Genomic DNA, 13,209 nt, shown 5'->3' with positions numbered 1-13,209 from the left:
GGGCCAGATGCTGATAGCTCCTTCTTGTAATTCTAGCTACTCAGGAGGCTGAGATCCTGAAGATAGTAGTTCAAAGCCAGCCTGGGCAGAAAAGTCCATGATATTCTATCTCAAAAATAATTAAAAAAAAAAAAAAAGCAGGTCTGGAGATGTGGCTCAAATGGTAGCCTGTCAGCCCAGCAAACAAGCAAGCTAGGTGAATGTGAAGCTCTGGATTCAAACTCCAGTACCACTAAGAAAAAAAGAAAATAGTCACTGCTAAGTAATCTTAAAAATTGAACAAAAAAGAGGAAAAAAACCATGATCTTTGCTTAGTGTTGCACATTAATTAGCTGATGGACATTAGTTGTAGAAGTGTGTTTATTTCTTAGACTCAGGTGTCCATTCATCTTTTATCTTGAATATGTACTGTTTGTATCTAATTTTAAACCTCAAAGTTTAAATCCTTGATATAATATAATTTGTAGAAATGTAGAGAGGTATATTCAACTATACTACATACTAATTTGTCAAAGTAAAGTTCATTTTTTGGTTCAAATAATTAATAAGTTGCTTTATAACTACAGTTTTGTATAGAGTCCACAAGAGATTCAATACTTAAGACCATACTGCAACTCAACGCCCACTGAAATCAGAAAGTGCTAACTTGATTTTAAGCAAAAACTCAAGAAGAATAGAGAGATAGCTAGACCCTGGTGGCTTATGCCTGTAATCCTAGTTACTCAGGAGGCTGAGATTACAGGATCACTGTTTGAAGCCAGCCAGGGCAGGAAAGTCCATGAGACTCTTATCTCCAAATAATCACATAAAAAGCTGGAAGTGGCTTAAGTGGTGGAGTGTTAGCCTTGAGCAAAAAGGAGCTCAGGAACAGTGCCAATGCCTAGAGTTAAAGCCCCAGAACCAGCAGAAAAAAAAAAGAGAGAGAGAAAGAGAGAAGAGAAATGGACAAAAAGTCAATTGTATACAGTAATAGCAATACAATAATATATACATGTATTAGATATATGCCCCTTCCCTTAGTGAAATCACGAATTATTCTTCCAACAAATAGTAATGAAGTATTTTTAAAAACACTTATCAAAGTGAAATAGCTTTGCAAGCCGCAGGAGTTTAGCAATAATAAGTGCTATGGTATGAATGAGTTAGTTCAGGACATTGAATACTGTGTAGATTGGAATAGTTAAACAATTGTGAAGAAGATCCTGCTACTCACTTCCTGGTATGCATTCGTTTGTTTCTGGTTCCTGATCTGTTTTTTTATCTACTCAGGAGAGTAACATAGAGAACAAAAGCCATTTTAATAGAAGGGTTAAACAGTCATGAAAGTAAAGCTCAAATGTCAGTTTTACAACTGAAATTGCAGAATACATCTGACAGGTTTTTCAGCTTGCTTTATCCATATCCCTGTGTGACTCCATTAGCCTCTTTACTGTCTTCCTGCTCACGTAAAAAAATCTAAGTTCCAGGATCAGAGGGCACAGTGGCTTTCCTGTAAGTTGCTAAACCAAAGCATGAGTAGGGGCAGGCACACTGAAGAGGGAGCAATGAAGCTGGGATTCCATTCTCTGCTCTCCCATTGACTGAGTAGGATACAGGATCTTAGAAACGTCAGACAATTCCTCCAACCTTTACTCATCTGAGAAATCAATATGAAAATCCTGCCTACTTTATTTTGATGACATAATTAGAATGATCTTTGAGGAACTTTATCACTACATTTTGTATAGGAAAGCTCAGTAAATATACATTTTTATAGTTATAGCAAGAGCAATTTAGAAAAAATGCAAAATCTAGCATACAAATAAATTACACATAAATTGCATAAATTCAGAACTAGTCCCTATTAATTTTTTTAAGCTGAACCAAGTAACAAATGACCCACAGCCAATCTTTGACATCTCTGATTCCTTAACATTCCGATCAATTAATTCCACCCTCAGTCTAGTCTTTATCCAAGCATAGGCAGATTTTCTGACCCTTATTCTGGGACCATTTCTTTTGATCTTAAGACTTTACTAGCTGTTTCCAGATACCTAAATGCTAAGACTTCAGACTCAAACACAGGATTCATTTAACCCAGAACTTGCTCTATACTTCCTCATCTTCAAAAAGAGTTTTGCAAGTCACAGTAGTAAAAATCAACTCATACCCACAGAAATACAATTTCCTATTTATAGCAACTTTTGTTTCCCCAAGAGTCTGATGCGATCCTCCCAACAGTATCTCTCTAGCAAAAGCCTTAAGAATACAAACAGTACTAAAGGCACCGAGTCAGAAGGCTTTAATAACTTTGGTATTATTTAGTATATAGTAGCAAATGCTATTCTTCACTTTATTCATCATCACCATCCCCATAACTGCCTAAATCACCCAGAAACTTAAAACACAAACAAACATGCAAATACATAAAGATATTTACCATCTTCAGCACTATGCACTAAATCTTCTGGCAGAGTATCTACTTTTGCTTGTTCTGTTCAGGAGAAATTAACAAATGGTTAACATGGCTGACCCTTGGAGAGAAAAGAACAATGAGATGGTCCCTGGAAGCTCCCGGAGTTGGAACCAATTAATCCAGATGCAGTGAGGGGTGCGACCAAGATGTCTTCCCCCAAATACTTTCCCTTTAGATGAGCTCCTTGAGCCAGTGCCATAGCGCAAACTCCCATTCAGCTTGATGCAGCTCACATCAGCACATTGCTTGCTGCACACTGACTCCCAAGGGTTAGAGGGTTAGCTCAGAGCAAGCAGTCAGCCAGCAGCAGAAGGAAGCACAGGACTGCAATAGCTTATCTATTCTTCTGCAAAGGATAAGATGCTAGCCATGACTAACATCTTCCCAAACCTATGGCCATTAACAAATACTTGTGTGTGTGCATCATCGTTTGCATATGCCGCTGAGAGACTTGCTTGGGAAGTCAACTTAAGAGCTGTAACTGGGAACCAGCTGCTAAGTGGAATCTTGGCAGGCTAGTGTGAGAGTGGGTATCGGTATTTAGAAGGGAGTGTGCAAGAATACCGGTCAGCTGATGGTGATATTTTTTTTTAACCCTACAAATTCCTGAGAACTTTAAAGCTGCACCATGGAAATAGCCCCATCCTTCTGAAGGCAAGAGGTTGGCTAAATTGAACAATTGGTGTTGAGGAGCCTCCCCCGCCCCTCCCCCCACCCTGCCCCAGGCTCATCACCAACATAAATCATAAAAATTAGGGCTGTTCAACAAAGGATGGTACTGGCCTTCTCTGGAAGCATTCAGGCAGGGGTGGGGGCTGACCACCTGTGGAGGAAGCTTTAGGGGATCTTTCTGGGCTAGGAGGAGATTGAAATGGGTAACCTTCAAGGTCCCTCCTAGCTCTGAGATTTCCAGCCCCTTCGGAGGGCTAGGAGTGCATTCCAAATTGGGGAATATTGTCTTCAGAGCCTTGGGAGTCCCTGAATCGCAGATACTTTCATATGAAGTAGTTTTTCCTTGCTTCTAATTAAACTCTGACTTATTTATTTGCTGTAAGTCACCCTTACAGATGTCTCAAAACCACTCCAAACCCAGAACTTCAAAGTAGTTAAGAACAAACCCTCTAGAAGTCATGTTTTCTAAGTCCATTTGCCTGTCAAACTGCCTAGCACACAGTCCCTACATACACTGTACTTTGTATCTGCACATAAGAAATCCTTCACCAATTGAGACAGCAGCCAGTGAAGAAAAGGAAACCTAATGTATTGTGAGATAGTCTTTGTAGTCCCAGTATCCAAAAGAAAATGTGTGGATAGAAAAGATGGGATAAGAGAGAAAAGAAAGCCCTTGAACCAGGGACTAATTCTACTTCCTAACATGCAAAATTCATTGGACACCCAACACATATATATCACAGCCACTTCAAAATGCTGCTGGCAGTAATCCATTAATTTTGAGTCCCAGGTATGCTGTGTGACAGTAAGAACACGACTTTATATCTCCAAGCCTCAGTTTTACAAGTTATACAACAGGGAAAACAACAACTCATCTCTCACTGGGTTGCCTGTATTGGTTAAATGAGGGCAACTGTGTAAAATTCTTAGACAAATTTGGGCAGATACTCAATAAGCCATTTGTAATGAGTACTAAACTACTAGCTACCACAATCCTTTAAAACTCACTGTACTTGAGTAAACGCTCAATGCAATCCAAAGAGACCTAGGCTTCTAAGAATCAAAGTTCATATATTATCTTAAAAGCAAAGTTCAAGACATTTAAGTGTGAGCCTCTTCAGCACACTTGGGAGAGGTTATTCTCATCAGTTAACCCCTGCAATGGGATTTCAGTGCATGGCAACATGCAGTGAGACCACACAAGACCACATAAGCAACTTTAAGCTCAGATGAGGTATAAACAGGGGGGCAAACTTTATTCTCACTTGATGAATCTGATGAAATGTCTTCTAGACTTTTGGAAGGCATTTTCCTAGAAGCATTCTTTTCCAAAGTTTTCAAAATGGGACTGGGTTCTTCTTCTGAACCTGTTATAAGACAAAACTGATGAACACTGCACAATACAAAAGGAAAAATAACCTTTTCATAACCAGTGAACATTGAGACAGTAGGTTGTAAAGGCTATAAGTCTCCCTACTTTGATTTTTTCTAAGTGCTTTTTACTTCATGGAAGAAAAAGTAAAAATTTTGAACTATTAATATTCTCTTTAAATATAATTTCCCTGGTCAGGAAATATTCTTACATAAACATTACAGAAACAAGATTACCACATTAATAGGAAAGTGTTTTCCTAGTTGTTTGCAGCTGTCTATTTTAGGCACATGATTTATTTTGCACCCATCTTTGAATCTTCCCACTTAACATTCTAGCTTTTGAAGATAGCACTGAAATGAGTTTAGAAGCATTAGAAAAGTTAGCTGAAAACCACAGAAGGCAGCATTCAGATGTTCAACATCTGTATATAACCTGGTGCACAGATGGGTGTCTTTCTGGATCAGTAGGTACAGGCTTTCTGGATTTCATGACTTTGTTAAAATCTCAACCAAATAAGGGTAAATAAATGAGGTAGTCAACTTTTTATTTAATCAAGGCATTTGGAAGGGGAAGGGGTAATCCTATCATTTATTAATACTATTGTTCTAAAATAAAATGTTTTAAACCAAAAAGAGGAAAAGAAGAATATAGTTTCAGAACAGAATCAGAACAATCCTTAAATTAAATGCACTTAATTTTTTTTAATCTAAATTTTCCTTTTTGACAGTGAAAACTCTTATTATGGTTAAGCCTGCTTTGAGGATGGACATTTATTACTGTCTAGTCTCAGTGCAATGACAATAGACACTTGAAAAATATTTCCTGAATCAATGAATCATTCCATTAATGAATTAGTGAGTTTAAGAACCACTTTTCTAAACAATAATTTAATGAAATGCATTCTAATCCCTGCCTAATGTTAATATGCATGACAGAGCAAATGGATTCTAGGATCAATTTGATTTGGGATGTTCAAGGTTAAACTTTAAGAGATATGTTACTAAAGTCCTCAGAGATTTGAACATGCTAATAATGTACATAATCCTCCAGCATTTCAAAAAGGATTTGACCATAGAGACTCCCTCTCCAAAGGAACATATTGAAGTACTAGCTAGTGAAGAACTCAGCCACAAGTAAACATGTCAGATCCCTCATCAAAATTAAGGTAACTTTGTAGTAAGTTTCTTCCTTAATGCCCACCCTTCCTCTGCCAATTTGCCCTAAAATAGTCATTTAGGTTAGAAGATATAAAACAAGGACTGTACCATTTTATACCTCTTATTGGCTCATAATTATTAATTATTTCCTCTGGCCTTGGTCTATGTGATTATTTCATACAATTTCTTATTTAGATATACTTTTTGTTCTTTAATCAGCAATGCCTATACACTGTTATGTATGGCTACACACATTGGATAATAGCATCTATCTAGGGAAAATTTTACAAGGTTCCTAGGGCAGTTTATCCTAGTAACTCATGGGACAGGGTATTAAGAGGATATCTCAGTAGGGTTCATGTTCTAGTTTTTTTAAAGTAACATTTGTGGCCAGGAACTGGTGACTCATGCCTGTAATTCTAGTTACTCAAGAGGTTAAGATATGAGGATCACAGTTCAAAGCCAGCCCAGGCAGGAAAGTCTGTGAGACTCTTATCTCCAATAAACTCCTCAGAAAAAGCGGGAAGTGGTACTGTGGCTCCACTGGTAGAGCACTAGCCTTGAGCAAAAGAAGCTCAGGGACAGGGCCTGGACCCAGAGTTCAAGCCCCAGGACTGGCAAACAACAAAGAAACAAACAAAAAGTAACATTTGTTAAAAGGACTTCAGTGTTCAAGATGGCACACTACAACTACTTTCAAAAGAACTCAGTCACTCAAAAAGGCTTATCTAATTTCCTTGACACTGTAGTCCATTAAACTACAAGGAAGGAGATTAAGAGCAGCTGTTGTACAACTTCAGTTAAACCGTCCCAGCCAGAGAGCATTATATACCATTTCATCACTGTTCATTCAGGCAATTCTTTATTCTAATTTGCTCTGGAATTTCTATACCAAAAAAAAAAAAACCCTCAAAGAAATAATCAGAACAGCAAATGAAGACAAGCTTTATGCTTTATAGTCTAATAGAAACAACCACCCTTAGGTCCACTTGGGTGAATGTGAGTGTGGATAAAGATCATTAGCTAAGCCAGAGAAATGCACCACACCAGGCAACTCATTCAGTGGAGTCAGGTGAATTTATCTGACCCAAATCATATTCTAGAAGGTGAAGATTCTACAGATATCTGAAAGTAAGAGAGGAGTGGCAGCAAAAAAATACCACAGCACAAAGTATTGGAGGAAAGGGAAGTTCTGCTTTATACTTTGTCCTGGATATATCCAAAATTGCAGTAAAACACTGATCTTACCTGTGCTCTTTGGTGCTACTTTCTTAACTTTGACTAGAGATTTCACTTAATATTACTAGTTAAGAAATTTCAATTAGTTCTAGGAGGAACTTCACAGTTGAAGGTGCCTTCTAAACCCAAAAGATTATTTTTAAATACTAAAATTCTACGGGTAGATTTATTGAGAAATAAGTTAGACTTGTAGGAAAGCTGTTCCTATGTAATTCACCTGAATAAACAACGTAAGTGAATTTTTTTTTTTTAAATAAGAAAGGCGCAGGAGAACTAAAGTAAGAAAAAGAATGTAGCATTACTGGGATCATCAAGTTAACCCAATTTTTTTTTTAAAGTATCCTGTACATTAGAATTTCATGAAGCAGACTTATAATGAATTTTAAAAAATCAAAAATGCTCACTAGAAGTACTTCTCCAGCTTTCTGCATTAGAAGTGCTGTTTCTTTCCGAAAAGTCAGAGTCAGAGAAATTGCCTTTTTCTTGCTCTTCGTCTTGTCTCTTATATTCAACTTCATTTGCTTTTGGAGAGTTTTCTTTGTTTGTCCAGAGAGGAACAGGTTGCTTCTTTCTGGACCCACTAATTACTTTAGAAGCCTCTTCAAAGCCAGGCACCTGGAAAGGCCCTTGTCTCCCTGCAATATCACTTTCCTTGTCCCCGCCCTCTGGGGGTCTTATCATTTTAGTGGCCCCAATTTCATAGTCCTCAAGTTGTGAGGTTCCAGGGGTCTCTATATCACTTGCAGAACCACAATGATCTACCAGTAAATCAGCTACAGCTTCAACTCCCCCGACAAGTTTATCACACTCTTTGACTTGGGATTCCAGATCATTCATTTTGCCCTTCATTTTAGAGGTTCCTGAGGCTGGGCAGTAAACATGGGGCATTGTCCCCAAGACTCTGGACAGCTCTGACTGTGAGGGCCCCTTCTCAGGAGCCTCTTCCTCCACCGACAGCTCGAGCAAATAAAGAGGAGCTTCAGATACTTCTTTAAGTAGTTTCTCAAACCCAGTATCAAAAGCACTCTCAGTGATTGTGGGAGCCTCGATCTTTTCTACTGTTTCTTGCACTTCCTCAGGATGGATTTCAGAAGCAATGTGCCTGTCAGCACTACCTTTTATCTCTGATGAAGAAAGCATCTCTGGATCCTTTCCATGTGTTGATGGGGAGGTTTCTAGTGTTTCCCTCAGGAGTTTTTCTAAGCTAGTGCTGAATTCAAGGCAGTATTCTGATCTAGGTTCAGTAATTGTTTGCCTCACCACTTCTGCCACTTCCTGAGGTAGTTCTATGTTATTCTGAGCCACAGTGGAAACAGATGAGCAAACGAGCTGTTCTGATGGAGATATTTGGGTAGCTAAATAAGATCTGTATTCACAAGCTTTATCAGGAACTATTTGGGAGGAATTACGAGCAACTCTGTCCACTGTAACCTTTGGTGGGGCCACTCCTAGAGGACTTGGGAAACTACCTGCTACAGAGTTTCCTTCAGGAAGCTCTGCCTTCACGCCTCCAGGAACTGCTTCATTTCCAGGTGGATAACTCAGGCCAGCCTCTTTTAATAGCCTCTGTAATGTAGTGTTTACATCAGCCATCACAGGTGTGGATGGAAGAATGACTTTCTCTATGGTCTCTGAAATTTCCCTTTGGGAGAGCAATGCCCTATCCTGGGGAGCCAGATGAGCATCCCAAGTAAAAGGCACATCTTTTGGCGAGTGGGTCTCATCCTCAAAATAATGCTTTCTGCAAGGAGGGGAGGCCTGCTCCAGCAAAGGGGGTCCTTTTTCAGCCATCTGAAGCAAGCCTTCCCTGTGGAGCTGGCACTCACCACTATCAGCCTTCTGGGTTAAGGCTACATCACCCAAAGTGGCATCCTCTTCTTGAAAAGGAGCTATTACCTCTCTCAGATAGGCTGAAGCATTGGGATCTTGTTTTGTTCCCTCTTCACAAAATCTGCCTTCTTCAGGCTGAGAGTTGGTTCTAGTGGTAATAGGTTCCAATGTGCTTTGCAGGGTAGAGTATGAAGCTCCAGTTGCTTCTTTCAGAAGTTTGTCTAGACAAGCAGCCAAAATGTCCTGTTTGAACTTTGGAGGGGCTACTGTTTTGTCTACATGCTCTTCAATGAGCTCTTTAGCGGTGATCTCCTTAGGCCCTTTGGGGTCTTCCTCAATAAGAGAATAATGTACCTTTTGAGGCCATGTCCTATTTTCAGAAAAACCTGGCTTGAGTTCATATTTTCCATGAACTTGTCCATCAAAAGGTTGAATTGGAGGCAATGAAGCTAAATTGTCATTAAAAGTGACTTTGTCATCAATAGACAAAACTCCCATTTTCACTATGGATTCTTCAATCTCTTGAGTTGAGTAATCTTCTTCCTTCTTAATCACTGGAGTGAGCAACCATTCTGAATTCTTTTCCACATTTTCCTTGGATGGCTCATTTCCTGCCAACTGATGGGTGGACATTCCTAGTGGTTTCAGCCGAAGTGTGGTTTCATCTGGTAGCACCTGGAGCGTGCACTTTGAGTTTAATTTCTTCATTTCCTGTCTTGCCATAAGGTTTTTATGGCTTAAAAGTGCTTCTACTTCATGAACATTTTTTCCTGATGATTTAGTATCATTGAATTCTTTGTGTTTCTGGTCATTCAAAAGTGTAAGTTTTGTGAGATTTGTAGTGTTCTCCAAATTATCCTTACTGTTTGCTCCTAAGTCCCAAAACTTTCTCAGATTGTCAAACTGTGAGTGATGATGGACTTGCTCAGTATTGGGTTCAGCTGTTCTTTCCTTTAGGGACATCACTTTAAAGTTGGTGTTTGATTCACCAATTGGAAGTCTATTTTTCTCCAAAGGAATCTGCCTTTCCCTCTCAGTATTTGAGGTACTGGGCAGTGCTGGTAAAGTCCTATCTCCTGCAGAGCACCAACTGTCTTCAACTGACAATTGTTTTACAGACTTCTTCTGAAACACAGACAATTTTTCTGACAGGCCAGCTGAAGGCGAGTCTTTGGATGGAGCTGGTATTTGGGGCCTGGGCTCTTCAAGTTGATTTGAGGAACAAACACTGGAGATATGGGGTACTTGGTTATCGTCATCAAGCACTACTCGCTTGGCAGTGACTTGACAATATTCATTCATATCTGTCGCCATGCCCTGTGACTTCAAAGGTTGGTATGTTTCAGCACAAGGCTGTTTTTGGCCACTTGAAGGTATGGGCTCTTTATGAGTTAAGTTAGCCCCAGCTTTCTCTCTTTCCCAAAAAGATATTCTTTCACTCACTCTTACATATTTCTCTCTTTGTGCTTGCTTCTTGGGAACCTCCCTAGCATCTTGCCAAGGAAATCCCCCATGGGCAGCCCCAGGGGACATACACCTATTCTCTGTCTCTAAGGAAGTCTGAAGGATGGAACGATTTCCTTTTTTGTTCTTTATCTCTGCTTCCACATCGTCCTTCAAATTTGGTTTGTGGGCAAATGTCCATGAGTGAAGATTCACTTCGGTGTTTTCTCTATTTTTTTCTTGGACAGGAAGTTTGGGTTCTCCTTTGCCCAAGCTGCCAATATTCTTAGAGTTGCACAGAGCTTGCACTTGAGAGTCAGATCCTTGGAGAATGCTGCAGGAGTAATTACTGGGTGCAGCAGGTGACCCATTTCCTTTTCCAGTGCTTATTGAATTTTGGCTAACGTCCATCGTTTTACTTCCTTGACTTGAAGTATCATAGCTTTCAAATGGTATACTCAGATCTTTCCCTGAGGTGCCTTGTTGGGATAAATTCATAGATTCAGATTTCTTATTCATGTTGTTATCTTTACAGTTTTCAGAAAACAGCATATCTCCCTCTCCTTGAAATGTTAAGTCAGGTTTCACAGGCTTCAATGTAACTTTGGTAGGTGATAGGGCCTTTGAGTCATTTTCTTTTAGACTGACATTCTCCATCTCCAAGGCAACAATATCCTTCAATGGTGAGTCTGCTTTTTCTTTGGTCTCTATTTCTTGGGAATGTTGGAGGGATGAGTTTCTGTCATCTGAATGAGAACTTCGGTTAAACCAGTCTAGGACTTTAGATATGGAATCATCAGTTGTCTTCCTTATCTCACTGACTTGTGAACCAGAGCATAAGGATGTCTTAGCCTCAAGAAGAGGGAGCTTACCTTGCTGATGGTCTCTAGAACTGTGATCCAATACCTGAGATGGCTCAGGCTTAACACAATGAGACAGTTCATCTGCAACACAGAAATGCTTTTGTAAATAAGAGAATACTTAAGGAATTATTCAATCATTCACATTATTTTTTGTAAAAGGTACTTTGGTTTGCACTTGCTACACCACTCACTGTTTGTAGCAGTATTTTTTCAGAGGTTGTGATATAAGCCATTCTAAGTGGGTATTTACAAAAGGGACTGTATAAAGACTCTATAAAGACAGGCAAATGTAGACCCCTGGAACTAGTGTGTAGACCTTGTTAGGCCATTTCTTTGAAATCCTTGGCTTCTTTTAAAAATTAATGTGGATCTTACATTCTGCTCTAAGTTATGCATTAAATATTAATTTTCTCCTGCTTTCAAATCTCTGTACAGACACACTCCAGGAAGATACAGCCATGCTGATTCTATGCTTCCTTCATCCCCTGGCACATGACCTTAAACACTAATGGGGGCTTATTACCAAGTGTGAAAAGCACAACCTTAAGTGATTTCAGCAGTTAGTAAAACAACTTTTAAGTAAGATTGAACGATTCCTCCAGAACATGTAAATGAGGATATTTGCAAAGTTGGGTCTTATTCCTGATACAGGGAGCCAGAATTTCTGTACACAGAGCCAGAGATTGCTCATAAAGACTCTGGCTGTTCCTACTGTTTGCTTTGCACACTGGGGTTTTAGAACCCAGATTTGAACAGGCCCACCATTGTGCCCCATTTCCTTTCTACCTGTGTGTGTGTGTGTGTGTGTGTGTGTGTTCCTTTCTACCTGTGTGTGTGTGTGTGTGTGTGTGTGTGTGTGTGTGTGTGTGTGTGTTAGCTATTTCTGTGAACCCAGTGAGTGAGCTAAACTGATGTAGAATGTGATCCCCTACTCTGCTTCCTGATGTCAGCCAACCTAAGGCTAGAAGGCTGGAGAAGGATATTTGTTCTTTCTCTTTTTTTTTGGTCCAGTTGTGGGGCCTGAACTCTGGGCCTGGGCGCTGTCCCTCAGCAATTCAGCTCAAGGCTAGTGCTTTATCACTTGAGCCACAGCGCCACTTCCGGCTTTTTTCTTTTTGCTTATGTAGTGCTGAAGAATCGAACCCAGGGCCTCAGGCATGCAAGGCAAGCACTCTATCACTGAGCCACTTCCCAGCTCCGATATTCGCTCTTTCTAAACCATCACAAAAGCAGAGTCCTTGCTGAGCCTGTCATATAAGACATCTGAATTCAGACATTTTGTTAACATCCATTAAGCATTTACTTCAGACTATAGTTAAAACATGAATGTTTTAATAGTTCTCTCTTTTAAAGTGATATGCTATGCAACACACGAACAGGGATGTTCCTAAAAATTGTGTGAATTTTATGAAGTCAGCCATATTTCAAATGCAATAAAACACATGTGATTCATGATATTTGATTTCTAATTTTAATAATCAATTCTGCCTAAGTATAAAATGACAGAGTTTGTAGGATAACTGACACATAGTTGCTACTTGTTTCCTTCTTTAAGGATATGGTTGTCTATTTGGGGATTGATGATGAAAAGAACTTATACACTATTATTGATTTTAAAAAGTCTAGGCAGGGGCTGGGAAGGTGGCTCAGTGGTAGAGCGCTTGCCTTGCATGCCTGAGGCCCTGGGTTCGATTCTTCAGAACTACATAAGCAAAAAAAAAAGCTGGAAGTGGTGCTGTGGCTCAAGTGGTAGAGCGCTAGCCTTGAGCTGAAGAGCTGAGGGACAGCGCCCAGGCCCAGAGTTCAGGCCCCACGACCAGACCCCCCTCCCAAAAAAAAAGTCTAGGCAATTTATAAATTATATTTATACCTATAGTTTTTGGAAGAATCTACAGTTAACTGTTAGTTATGGAAGTTCTTACATTAAAAATAAAAAAAACTTTGTATCTTATTTTTTCTCAGTGTAAGATTCAGTGTGATATTAGCTTTCTTGCAGCTCAGAACTAAAGATAAACCCTTATGATTCATACCCTTAAAGTCTAGATTTTTGATCCTAATCATTTTTTGTTTGTTTGAAGTTTCTTGGTGCCAATATTAGGGCTTGAACTAAGGACTTCACACACTTAATCAGATTTCTTGCTCATAGCTGGCTCTATACTACTTGAACTAGGCTTC

The 13,209-nt window shown here is 39.5% G+C and overlaps 1 protein-coding gene across 1 annotated transcript in view; it reads right to left on the bottom strand.

Moving 5' to 3' along the window:
* Positions 1–13,209, bottom strand: part of Sytl2 (synaptotagmin like 2) — a 132,674-nt gene that overhangs the window by 21,295 nt on the left and 98,170 nt on the right. The window contains 4 exon segments of the mRNA XM_070034849.1: positions 1,214–1,261; positions 2,420–2,473; positions 4,393–4,494; positions 7,303–11,115. Coding sequence (XP_069890950.1) covers positions 1,214–1,261; positions 2,420–2,473; positions 4,393–4,494; positions 7,303–11,115 — 4,017 coding nt within the window.

This window comes from Dipodomys merriami, unplaced genomic scaffold (genome assembly GCF_024711535.1).
Source record: "Dipodomys merriami isolate MVZ:Mamm:240054 unplaced genomic scaffold, mDipMer1.0.p SCAF_25, whole genome shotgun sequence".
In the NCBI taxonomy this organism is placed as follows: domain Eukaryota; kingdom Metazoa; phylum Chordata; class Mammalia; order Rodentia; family Heteromyidae; genus Dipodomys; species Dipodomys merriami.
This window is presented reverse-complemented; position numbering and strand designations above follow the sequence as displayed.